The sequence below is a fragment of the Terrapene carolina genome, unplaced genomic scaffold (genome assembly GCF_002925995.2).
Source record: "Terrapene carolina triunguis isolate 2854851 unplaced genomic scaffold, T_m_triunguis-2.0 Scaffold96, whole genome shotgun sequence".
Taxonomy (NCBI): domain Eukaryota; kingdom Metazoa; phylum Chordata; order Testudines; family Emydidae; genus Terrapene; species Terrapene triunguis.
In genome coordinates this window covers 53,030,521-53,044,138 of record NW_020664447.1, presented here as the reverse complement: position 1 = coordinate 53,044,138, position 13,618 = coordinate 53,030,521, and the positions used below count along the sequence as shown (strand labels likewise).

The 13,618-nt window shown below is 42.8% G+C and overlaps 1 protein-coding gene across 1 annotated transcript in view; it reads right to left on the bottom strand.

Annotated features, from left to right (window-relative positions):
* The window catches only part of G2E3 (G2/M-phase specific E3 ubiquitin protein ligase), a 48,091-nt gene that overhangs the window by 13,375 nt on the left and 21,098 nt on the right, over window positions 1-13,618 (bottom strand). The window contains exons 8-10 of the mRNA XM_029911508.1: window positions 12,631-12,747; window positions 9,621-9,745; window positions 7,754-7,886 (exon numbers count right to left, since the gene is read on the bottom strand). Coding sequence (XP_029767368.1) covers window positions 7,754-7,886; window positions 9,621-9,745; window positions 12,631-12,747 — 375 coding nt within the window. The remainder of the gene's footprint in view (window positions 1-7,753; window positions 7,887-9,620; window positions 9,746-12,630; window positions 12,748-13,618) is intronic.

Here is a 13,618-nt window from a genome sequence, read left to right as displayed (position 1 = left end):
TGTCCTATGAAATGTTATGAAGGGAAGGAAGGTCAGCCATAAATACTTGGAGCTCGCTCATTTTCATACTAGTAAGAGCAACTAGAAAACAGTCTTCAGAGTGAGATGAAGTATGAAGCATTCTCAAAGGTGCTCAAAGGGAGGCCCTAAGTCTCAAGAGGACAATATTGAGGTCCCAGGCAGGAGCAGTTTCTCTGATCGGTGGGTAAGTATGTAACAGACCATTGAGAAACTCTGATACCATTAGGTGGGAGACGATGGAGCATAATAGGACAGGAGGATGGCACACTGAGATCACTGTAAGGTGGACCTTAATGGAGCTGAATGAAAGGTCAAATGTTTCAGATGCAGCAAGTAGTCAAGGGTCTTTGGTACCGAAGCCTGTGTAGGGTCCAGGTTATTTTGGGCCACCCATATGGAGATACACTTCCATTTTAATGATAAAATCTGTCCAGTGGATATCTTCCAGTTCTGTATCAGTCCTTGTCCATGGCACTCAACCAGCTAACATCTAGACTGCGAGATGCAGGGATGTTGCATCTGGATAGGGTATCTGACTGTGGTGCTGTGGAAATCAGGTCTGAGCAGTTAGGAGTTGAACAAGCAGCTGAATGGACATCTGCAGCAAGTCCATCACCCTAAACTGCCTCAGCAAGCAGAAACTATGAGGATGACATGGTGTGTCTCATCTGACTTTGGGAACCATCTTGGGGATCAGGGGAATAAGCAGGAAAGCATACAGGAGGCCATTTTGCAGTGGAATTAAGAAGTCATCTGGTAGCGATCCCAAGTTCATGCCCCCTCTGGAACAGAAGTCCTGATACTTGGCATTGTCTTTGGTTGCAAACAGATCTATCACACAGACACCCTTGCCCATCGATGAAATATCGGCTCTATGATGGACCTCTGCAGTGACTACTCGTGACTGGTCTTGGATTGTCTGCTCAAGTAGTCTGCCAGGTTGCTGCTGATTCTAGGGAGGTGAAGTTCCAAAGTTACCTGAGCTGGTGATACCTATTCCAGAGTTTAATGGCCTCCCTGCTTGGTTAGTGAGTGCATCATGGACATGCCTGTCAAAAACTAGACTGCGGCTTTTCAGAGGACAGGTAGGGATCCCATACAGGCTAGCCTGATGGCTCTGAATTCCAGGACATTTATGTGAAGTAACATATTCTGGGGACTTGGTCCCTTGCATTTGTAGGTGATCCAGGTGGGCTTCCCACATGTAGGATTGATTTAAATCAAAGCAAATTAAAATCACCATTTTAAATCGTGATTTAAATCAGCAAGCAGGAAATCTTAATTTAAATTATTCATTTAAATTATGTTTTACATTTGTACTTTTCAGTTATTTTCCCAAAGAAAGCTTGGTAACCATTAAAACATGTTATTTTCAACTAAATATAATCTTTGCACTAAATCTGGTACTTCTTTCTGCAAACCAGGAGGATACAATGTATCTATATTTACGTATATAGTTTAATTTAACTTTATTTGGATTCTTATATTTTAACTTTTTTTATTTATTTAGGTTCTTAATTTTTACATTTTTATGATGTTAGAAAATGGTGAATGATGCATTTCTTATGTACTAAATTATTAATTTACTAGTAATTTGTGTCAAATTCTATTTAGATGGAAATTCAAATTTAATTAAACACACAAAAAATAAAATTGCCTTAAGTGTGCTGGATACAGAAGAAAAAAGTTTATCAAAACATGTCTTGCATTTAAAACTAACTGATTTATTAAACAAAGGAAATATTTAAGTATCTTTAAGCAAGATACAGACAAACTGGAGAGACTCCAGAGGGGAACAACAAAAAATGCTAAAAGATTTAGAATCCCTGACTTATCCGGAAAGGTTAAAAAAAACGAGGTATGTTTAGTCTTGCAAAAAGAAGACTGAGGGAGGACAGGATAACAGTCTTCAGAATTGTCAATTGTTTTCCATGTCCACTGAAGGAAAGACAAGAAGTAATGGACTTAAGCGGCAGGAAGGGAGATTTAGGTTAGATATTAGGAAAAACTTTCTAACTATAAGGATAGTTCAGCACTGGAATAGGCTTCCAAGGGATGCTATGGTATCCGTGTCATTGGAGAGTTTTAAGACAAGGTTAGACAAACACCTGTTAGGGATGGTCTAGGTCAGGGCTTCTCAAACTTAGTGGCACCACGACCCCCTTCTGACAAAAAAGTTACTACATGACCCAGTCAGTGTTCCCTCTAATATTTCCCATCCATGTGCAGAATAAATTTTGCTCACCCACAACTATTTCACATTTGGGGACAATATATACCTTCAAGTCAGCGGCACTGCTATGAGTACCCGCATGGCCCCACAGTATGCCAACATTTTTATGGCTGACTTAGAACAACGCTTCCTTAGCTCTCGTCCCCTAACGCCCCTACTCTACTTGCGCTATATTGATGACATCTTCATCATCTGGACCCATGGAAAAGAAGCCCTTGAGGAATTCCACCATGATTTCAATAATTTCCATCCCACCATCAACCTCAGCCTAGATCAATCCACACAAGCGGTCCATTTCCTGGACACTACTGTGCTAATAAGCGATGGTCACATAAATACCACCCTATACCGGAAACCTACTGACCGCTACACTTACCTACATGCCTCCAGCTTCCATCCAGGACACACCACACGATCCATTGTCTACAGCCAAGCTCTAAGATATAACCGCATTTGCTCCAATCCCTCAGATAGAGACAAGCACCTACAAGATCTCTATCAAGCATTCTTAAAACTACAATACCCACCTGCTGAAGTGAAAAAACAGATTGACAGAGCCAGACGAGTACCCAGAAGTCACCTCCTACAAGACAGGGCCAACAAAGAAAATAACAGAACACCACTAGCTGTCACCTTCAGCCCCCAACTAAAACCTCTCCAGCACATCATCAGAGATCTACAACCTATCCTAAAAGATGATCCTTTACTCTCACAGATCTTGGGAGACAGACCTGTCCTCGCTTACAGACAACCTCCCAACCTAAAGCAAATACTCACCAGCAACCACACATCACTGAACAAAAACACTGACCCAGGAACCTATCCTTGTAACAAAGCCCGATGCCAACTCTGTCCACATATCTATTCAAGTGACATCATCACAGGGCCTAATCACATCAGCCATACCATCAGGGGCTCGTTCACCTGCACATCTACCAATGTGATATATGCCATCATGTGCCAGCAATGCCCCTCTGCCATGTACACTGGCCAAACCGGACAGTCTCTACGCAAAAGAATTAATGGACACAAATCTGACATCAGGAATCATAATACTCAAAACCAGTGGGAGAACACTTTAACCTGTCTGGTCATTCAATGACAGGTGGCTATCTTACAACAGAAAAACTTCAAAAACAGACTCCAACGAGAGACTGCTGAGCTGGAATTGATATGCAAACTAGATACGATAAGGACTATAAGGACTGGGAATGGCTGAGCCATTACAAACATTGAATCTATCTCCCCTTGTAAGTATTCTCACACTTCTTATCAAACTGGCTGTACTGAGCTATCTTGATTATCACTTCAGAAGTTTTTTTCACTTACTTAATTGGCCTCTCAGAGTTGGTAAGACAACTCCCACCTGTTCATGCTCTCTGTATGTGTGTATATATATCTCCTCAATATGTTTCACTCTATATGCATCCGAAGAAGTGGGCTGTAGCCCACGAAAGCTTATGCTCTAATAAATTTGTTAGTCTCTAAGGTGCCACAAGTACTCCTGTTCTTAATATGGAGGTGATGTGTGACACATCACCTCCATATTGGTGCACATAACAAAATTCATGTGGCGGGGAGGGGCCGACGAGTTTGGAGTGTGGGAGGGGGTTCAGGGCTGGGGCAGAGGGTTGGGGTGCGGGGTGACGGCTCCAGCTGGGAGTGTGGGCTCTGGGCTAGGGCTGGGGATGAGGGGCCCCGGGCTGGAGCAGAGGGTTGGGGTACGGAGGAGGTGAGGGCTCTGGGGTGGGGCTGGGGATGAGGGGTTTCGAGTGCAGTGGGGCTTCCCAGGGCTATGGTGGGGAGAGAGGACTCCCCACCCCCAGCACTGTCTCCCTGCAAAAGCACCTGGGCTGGGGGTGGGAAAGGCGCCTCTCCCAACTGCAGCAGGTCCAGGCTGGGCTGGGTTTGGGATGGGGGAGAGGCGCCTGTCCCCCAGCGGCGGCAGGTCTGGTGCTGGGCTGGGGCGGGGGAGAGGCGCCTGTCCCCTGGCCATGGCAGGTTTGGCGCTGGGTTGGATCAGGGCCAGGGTAAGAGTACCTATCCCCCGGCTGCGGCAGGTTCGGCAGTGGGCTGGGCTGGGGCCCGGGCACCTTTCCCCCGGCTGCAGCAAGTCCATGGCTGGGCTGGGTTGGGTCCGGAGCTTGGGACGAGGCATCTCTCCCTGTCACAGCCCTGAGCGCCTTCACAACGCTTAATAGACAGCTGCACAGCTTAAAGGGAAGTTAGGACACGGGGGGAGAGGGGGCTGCAGCCCAAGCCCTGTCGCCCCGGGGTGGGGGTGGAGCTCAGACTTCAGCCCCAAGCCCCAACAAGTCTAATGCTCGCCCTGGCTGTGACCCACTGTGGGGTCCTGACCCATAGTTTGAGAACCACTGGTCTAGGTATATTTACCTACTGCCCTGATTTTCAGATGGCATAAGTATTTGTTCAGTCTCTTCAGGTCTAAGATAGGATAAAGATACCCCACTTCTCCCTTTCTTTTTTGGGATAAAGAAATACTGGGAGCGGACATCTCTCCTCTGTCCTCTTGAGGTATCTCCTCTATGCCTCCTAGACAAAACAACAAGACCACTTCTTTTTGTAATGGGCTCTCAGGAGAAGGGTCCCTGAAGAGGAACTGGGAAGTAGTTTGGGTGTGGAAATGAACAAAGCAACTGTGGAAGATGACACTCAACACCCACTTGTCTGTTGTGATAGTAACCACGCCTGGTGGAAAGGGGCAAAATGTCCAAAGACAGAGACAGGCTTTTCACCAGCTCTGATGTGGCTCCTGACACTCCCATCAAACATACTGACTCTGTAAATCAGGGGTCGGCAACCTTTCAGAAGTGGTGTGCCAAGTCTTCATTTATTCACTCTAATTTGAGGTTTCGCGTGCCAGTAATACATTTTAACGTTTTTTAGAAGGTCTCTCTCTCTATAAGTCTATATATAATATAACTAAACTACTGTTGTATGTAAAGTAAACAAGGTTTACAAAATGTTTAAGAAGCTTCATTTAAAATTAAATTAAAATGCTGCCAACCTGGTGCTCAGGCTGGGGGGTGGGGATGTGGGGGGTGCAAAAGTCAGGGCAGGGAGCTTGGGGGAGCTGGGTATGTGTGGAGGGTGAAGGGGTCAGGGCAGAGGGCTGAGGGCGTGAGGGGGTGCAGGAGTCAGGGCATGGGGTGTGAGGGGGCTGGGTATGTGTGGAGGGTGCAGGAATCAGGTCATGGGGGGGATGCAGGGGGCTGAGGTGCAAGGGAGGTGCAGGGGTCAGGGCAGAGGGCTGGGGGGTTGGGCTGAGATCAGGAGAGTGCTCCAGCCCCCTGCCCCCTGAGCGACTCACGGCAGGGGGCTGGAGGGATACGCCCCGCCCCTTCCCCTTGCCTCTTCTCCGCCTCCTTAGCGGTCTGAGCAGCGAGGGCGCTGGGCCTGCTCTTCTCCCCTCCCTCACAAGGGCCATCGGCGGCAGGGAGGGAGAGGAGGCAGGGTTCAACACAGCACGCTGGGGGAAGAGGCGGGGGATGGGGGAAGCTTGGCTGCTGGCGGAGCCTGCCGTACAGCAACAGCTGGCAGGACCAAGCTTGCTTCTGCCCCCTATCCCGCCAGAGAGAGCAGTAGGCGGGGGGCAGAGAAGAGCGGGCTGGGTCAGGCAGGATTTTTAATGGCACGCTGCTGCCTGCCGGGGTCCAACTCAGCCTGCTGCCGGGGTTCGGCTGCGGGCTGAGCGGGACCCTGGCAGGCAGCAGCATGCCATTAAAAATCGGCTCGCGTGCCGTCTTTGGCACGCGTGCCATAGGATGCCGACTCCTGCTGTAAATGGTACTAGATGAACAATGGCAGATGACAACGATGGGACTCTCTAGAGTATTGAGGTCTTTTCCTCAGCACTCAGATGCTCTGGGTGTAAAACAGCATCCTCTGCCATCAGTTGTGCAGCTTTTGGTAAGGAGCTGGTGTACATATCCAAAAGGATCACAGTGTGGCCTGTGAGTCTTTCAGTTAATGGAGTGTTTCATCTATTGCTAAAAAGCTCCATCATGTCAAAGGGTCCTCTATGGTGGCATGCAACGCTTGTGGGAAGCCTAATGCTAACAGCCACAAAGACCTCTTCATGACAATGGCCATATCCATTGCCCTTGTGGTCATGTCAGATGACTGCTTATAGAGCTGTTCTGGCTGCCCTTTGGCCCTCTTATGATCTCCTTCGGTTCTTCCCTATTTTCCTGTGGCATTTTGGAGAGGAAGAGGTGACTCTCCCCCAGGTAAGGAAGTTATATTTTGCAAACATGGCCTGGCAATTAATGCAGAGCTATAGTAAGTGAGAGGAATATACCTTAAGTTAAGACCAACAAGATCCTTATTTTCTGGGTCCTTTTCTTTTGGGGTGACCATGAGGTGGGGCAGTTGATGCTGTACAAGGGACTTGACAACATTTTTAAAAAACAAACAAAAAAAAGACTCCAGTTCAAAAAGGTGAAGACAAAGTTTTTCAGTAATTTTTGTGAAACACACAGGTTTTGAAGCTCTCAAGAAAGCAGTGGGTTGGACACTTCCTAGGTTTCGTCTCATTATCACGGGCGGTAAGAGGAAACTGGGGAAGAGTTATGGCCGCTTTGCCCTTTATACCCTGGAATGAGAGCAGGAGGCAGCATAGGACATATAGGTGACCCTGACGGACACTGCTGTTCAAAAGAATCTGATCTTGCGCACAAGGCACATATGCACCTACAGTGGGATCCACACGGACACATACTCAAAGAAAAATAATTAGTCCTTCAGCCCGTCTTTCTGATATTTATAAATGCTTTCATTAACAGTTCAGATGATAAACAGACAAAGTATCACGAGATACTGCAGGCAAGAAATTCTAGGAATTGCCTCAAAAGTAAATTAAAGCAGTTTATAAATACAAGAGTAATACAAGCAGACTCATATTTTTGAACTGCAAGCCCTTATAAATTAATATTTCAATTGCTATGAGAACCTTATCAGTTGCATTTATTTTAATTTCACAACTGAACTACAACATATTAAAACTTCAATATATACTTTATTACTAGAGAAAAGAAATTCTGTATACATTTTAAGAGCTAATTTTCCACTGCATTATTAAAATTAATGTGAAATACTGATAAGTTAAAAATGTCCTAACTTTAAATATTCAAGTTTCTTTTAATATTGCTTTTGTAAGGGGACATAATTTAGTGCTCAACTGAAGGATTATTAATTCGATAGACTGGTTTGCATAGCCGTCTCTGGTTAATGAGTTAATACTAGAAGTTTATGGACAACTCATGAAACATGTACCACAAGTGACTACTTCACTCATAAATATGGATGCTGGATGCCTAGTTCTGCAATTCAATAAACGAAGTATTTGCTGCAGGATGAAAATAAGTGTGTGTTCTCTTATTCTAAATTTCATAAAACAAATATTTTCTTCCATTTCATATCATAATTCCTTCTGTATTTTTTCAAGCAGTTGTTTCCTCCCCGTGCAAAATTACACACCTGAGAAGAAAGCCGTGCTGGGATCCTGGTGACTGTCTGGGGCACTTGGGAGAGGGCTCTTCCAACAAACGACCAGTAACATCTATTTTTTCTGAGGTAGCCAACGAGCGTTTTTTCTGATTTTGGTAATTCCCTGTACAATTAAATCCTTATTATTCTTCTGAAAAAATATACTGGTGTCAAGTTAACCCAAAACAAATATTAAAAAAACTAGGGCTGTTGATTAATCGCAGTTAACTCATGCAATTAACTTAAAAAAATTAAATATTATTAAAAAAATTAACTGCGATTAATCGCCTGTTAAACAATAGAATACCAATTGAAATTTATAAAATATTTTTGGATTTTTTCTATATTTTCAAATATATTGATTTTTATTACAACACAGAAAATACAAAGTGTACAGTGCTCACTTTATATTATTATATTTTATTACAAATATTTGCACAGTAAAAATGATAAACAAAAGAAATAGTATTTTTCAATTCACCTCATACAAGTACTGTAGTGCAATCTCTTTATCGTGAAAGTGTAATTTATAAATGAGGAGGGTTTTTTTCTACATAATTGCACTCAAAAACAAAACAGTGTAAAACTTTAGAGCCTACAAGTCCATTCAGTCCTACTTCTTGTTCAGCCAATTGCTAAGACAAACAAGTTTGTTTACATTTACAGGAGATACTGCTGACTGCTTCTTATTTACGTCACCTGAAAGCGAGAACAGCCGTTTGCATGGCACTTCTGTAGTTGGTGTTGCAAGGTATTTACGTGCCAGATATGCTAAACATTCATATGCCCCTTCTTGCTTCGGCCACCATTCCAGAGGACATGCTTCCATGCTGATAATGCTCGTTAAAAAAATAACGCATTAATTAAATTTGTGACTGAACTCCTTGGGGGAGAACTGTATGTCTCTGTTCTGTTTTACCCACATTATGCCATATATTTCATGTTATAGCAGTCTCGGATGATGACCCAGCACAGGTTCGTTTTAAGAACACTTTTGCAGCAGATTTGACAAAACGCAAAGAAGGTACCAATGTGAGATTTCTAAGGATAGATACAGCACTTGACCCAAGGTTTAAGAATCTGAAGTGCCTTCCAAAATCTGAGAGGGATAAGGTGTGGAGCATGCTTTCAGATGTCTTAAAAGAGCAACACTCCAATGCGGAAACTACAGAAACCAAACCACCAAAAAAGAAAATCAACCTTCTGCTGGTGGCATCTGACTCAGATGATAAAAAATGAACATGTGTCAGTCCGCTCGGCTTTGGATAGTGGTTGAAGCATGAAGGGGCATATGAATGTTTAGCATATCTGGCATGTAAATACCTTGCAACGCTGGCTACAACAGTGCCATACGAATGCCTGTTCTCACTTTCAGGTGACGTTGTAAACAAGACGTGGGCAGCATTATCCCCAAATTGTAACCAAACTTGTTTGTCTGAGCGATTGGCTGAAGTAGGACTGAGTGGACTTGTAGGTTCTAAAGTTTTACATTGTTTTATTTTTGAATGCAGTTATTTTTTGTACATAATTCTACATTTGTATGTTCAACTTTCATGATAAAGAGATTGCACTACAGTACTTGTAGTAGGTGAATTGAAATATACTATTTCTTTTGCTTTTTACAGTGCAAATATTTGTAATCAAAAATAAATATAAAGTGAGCACTGTACACTTTGTATTCTGTGTTGTAATTGAAATCAATATATTTGAAAATGTAGAAAACATCCACAAATATTTAAATAAATGGTATTCTATTATTGTTTAACAGTGCGATTAATCACGATTAAATTTTTTTAATTGCTTGACAGCCCTAGAAAAACCAAATGTCAAACTATTTCCCATCATTTCATAATATTACCTGACTTAGCGAAGATACTTCTGCATTCTATACATTCCCAGTTTTCCTCCCATGACTGTATTGGGGAACAGGCCAAATGCGTTCCACGGGAACCACAACACTGACAGCATTTGATTTCCCATTTACTAAAAGAAAAAACACACTATACTTAGAATTAACAGAGGAACAACAGAAGAAAAAAACCAAAGGCTGTTAGGCAGTAAATCCAATCCACCTACCTAGCCACAAATCCCTTATTATTTACCAGACTCTAGATAAATGATATATAGTTAGCCCCTTGGGATGTACAGTATCCTCTTTCAAAGAGAGGGCACTCCCAATTCACACTAAAAATTCAAGTTAACCTATATTAGGTCATCTTACAGCCATCACAGGAGCACTTCCACTGACCTAAGAGGGTCAGTGTGGGGAGCTGTGAGCCCAGTCTCTCAGCTCCGCTGGCAGCTCCCTGCCAGGAGCCCAGCTGCCCCACAGAATCCCGGTGGGCTGTGCTCCCCCTCCGACTACTCGTTAGCTGCTGGGAACAGAGGAAGCCGCGCAGGGCTTCTTGTCTCCGCGTTCCCCACTGGGGGGGCGGGAGGACAGAGTCGCCCAGTGCTTCTCGCCCCAGGGAAGCGAGTTCCAGCTGCCCGGTTTCTTGGTCCCCACCCCACACCAGGAAGCCTTGTAAATTGACAAGACAGCCAACATTCCCAGGTGGGGAGTTGGGAGGGAGCCTCCCAGGGCTTATCGCTTCCCAATTCCCTGCCAGGAGCGGGGTCCAGCTGCCCAGGCTTCTTACTCCGGCTCCCAACCGGGGGGTGGGATCCAGTTGTCCACAGCTCTCCGGAAGTGGGCGGCACTTGGGCTCTAGCTGCCTGGCTTTCTTGTCAATTTCACAGCTAACATAAGCAACACAGCCGATGAAAGTAACACAATATCTACACAGATGTGTCGCCCTAACTACACCGTCATAAGCCCTATTTCACTCGTGGAGGTGGAGTTATTGTATCAGAGTAGTAGGGCACTTACATTGGCGGGACAAGGCTCTAGTGTAGACACTGACAAAATTAGGCCGACGTAAGGCAGACCTAGCTTACGTCGACCTAACTGTGTAGCATAGCCAGACCTACATCAGGATGCAGTGATTAGAATCCTAGTCAGCTTTGCAGAATATCCAGTTTTAAAGAGGCTATGGAGCAGTTAGTGTATCCTTTTTTAAGCCAACCAATTTGCACAGCCAGTTACTTTCCCCTTCACTACTTTGTGGGATCCACAGCCCAGCTTTTTCAAAGTCCCCTGGCTGTTTTTTCCAAATTGTATTTTGTCTGATACAGTATCTGATTACCTCACCACTTTCCAAAAGCTGGGACTGTTCTGTAAGAGACATTTAAACATTTTTTGAAGTATTTGCCTAGATCTTTATATTATGTATGTGTTTGCAGTAGTGCCAACAATGTGCTAGATGCTTTCCAGACAGAAAGCAAAAAGGCATGATCCCTGCTCAATGGAGCTCACCAACTAAGACAATTATGAGGCAGAGTACACATAATTAGAATGGGCCATCATGGTGTTTGGCCACAACTTTATAATCTTGTCAATTTAAGCCAGCTAGATTTCTGATAGGCAGTACAACAGAAATGGCTTTCAAGAGGGACTTAAATGTGGGGAGGATAGGGGCCTTGTTGATGAGCTCAGAAAGTTCCATACTGATGGGAACTGTGAAAGAGAACACTGAGACGTTTATGAAAAAAGCCAACAAGGAGACAAAATAAGGCAAAGCAAAAGGGATACGGTTGGTGATGAAAACCAGTGCAGGAATTTGAAGGTGATGACAAGGAAGCTTGGATATTGTTGACAATGATGGAGACAAGGTGAATTGGAGAGGACTTGGGAGGGAAGATATGGAGTTCAATTTTAGGGATGTTAAGTTAGAACTGAAGATGAGACATCAAAGAGAAGATAAAAGTGTAAAGTGTAAAGAAAAAGTGTAAAGCAAAGAGAAGAAAGAAGAGGAAGGATTCCTGGGGATATCCAGGGGGAAAGGAGAAGGAAAACCCATTGAAATAGATATTGAAAAAATGGTCAGGGGTAGAAAGAGAACTAGGAGAGGAGAGTATTTTGCAAACCCAGTGGAGGAAAAGATGTCAAGAAGGAAGATGATCAACAGTGCTGAAAACAGCAAGCAGGTCAAGAAGGATGGACAAAATGAAGGGCCTGAGATCTGAGCTGGAAGAGGTCATTAGAGATCTTATTGTCATTGGTTTCAGTAGACTGGAGAGGATTGAAGCTTGTTTGGAAATTGGAGGAGGATTCATAACAGCCATTGTAAATGGCTATTCAATGAGTTTAGAGGTGCAGGGAAGGAAAGAAATGAGATCAAAGTAAGGTTTTGGGAAAGTTCAGAGCATACTTGTAAAGTGAGAGGAAGGAGACAAAGGACAGTAAGAAGCATAGGTTCCCCCTATTTAATAAAAATCCCAACAGCTGGTTGTTTCTCATAAACTTTCTAACCAGGCAGATGGATCAACTAGAACTGGTCAATTTTGAGACATGTCCAATACTTTAGCCAGGTACTTTCAAAAATACCTATTTTAGATATTCTAATTCACTTGATATTTTAGCAGCTAAGCATTAATATAAAATAATTTGTCTTAATAGTTTGCTATGTTTCTTTGATTTTTAAAGGATGCTGATGATGGTATTACCTCTTTTGCTGCTTTATTTGTGTTGGAGAAGGGGTAGAATATGGAAGATAAATCCTGTTGTCTAACTCTCTTGGCTTTTATATTCTGGGTACACTAAGTCTTCCTGGTCAATCACTTTTTAAAATAAGATGCATGTTGTAAAGTATTGATAAGATAAATATGTCCAGCTTGCGATAAGTTATTTGAAAATGTCTTAGCTTTCATTATTTACTTTTTAAAAGACTCTTCAACATTCTATCTGTGACAGATTCCTATAACATACCATACCCATCACATTATGTTCAACATATCGATCTTCAAAATTTGTGTGTGTATATTAATACCTATCAGGTTTATTATAGTCTCTCCCATTCCTGCACAGACATCTTCTAGCGTCACAGTGTTGGTAACGCTGCAGAAGATCTTGATATGCATTCTCCTCAAGTTCCCAGGATGCATCTCTGTAAATATTGCAAACATGGATTAAAAAACATTTTATAGTGCTATAATTTTAGCTTTATGTACTGAAATAACCTTAGTTTCCTTTGCCACACATTAAAATTGGAGCTCCCAAAGCATGTAAATATGATTGATAGTAATGGCATAAACTGAGATAATGCAACCATTTAGCAGTGTAATAACAATAAGATGACAGGAGAGAAAGGACCCGTGGATAAACAGTCCATCTTTATTCAAGATTGTCCTCTGAACTAAATCCATAAGTGTTTTATATAGTTTGACAACTCTAGAGAAAATATCTGGGAATGTTTTCTTGACAGATTATTCCAACATCTTATCAACCTTAAAGTTAGAACCTTTTGTTCCCAATGTCTATATTTTCCTTTCTGGGTTTATGTGGAAGGAATTTAGATACTACAGCAATGAGCAGCAGTACAAAATCATAAAATAGATTAATCCATATATCCAAGGAAATCATCCTTAAGCATTACAAATACTTTTTCTCAATTCTGGAAGTAGAACTGACAATGTTTGTAGTAGTACTCTTAAGGGTTGAATTAAGGGAGGAAGGGAGAAAAAAAAAAAAGGATGAAGAAGAGAGAAGTCCTCAGCAGGTCCTAGAGAGAGAAATGAAGACAGCTAGGCCTTGACTACAGTAGAAGCTCAGAGTTATGAGCAATTCATGAATGGAGGTTGTTCATAACTCTGAACAAAACGCTATAGTTGTTCTTTCAAAAGTTTACAACTGAATATTGACTTAAAACAGCTTTGAAACTTTACTATGCAGAAGAAAATGCTGATTTTAACCATCTTAATTTAAAAGAAACAAGCACGGAAATGGTTTCCTTACCTAGTCAAATCATTTTTTTAAAA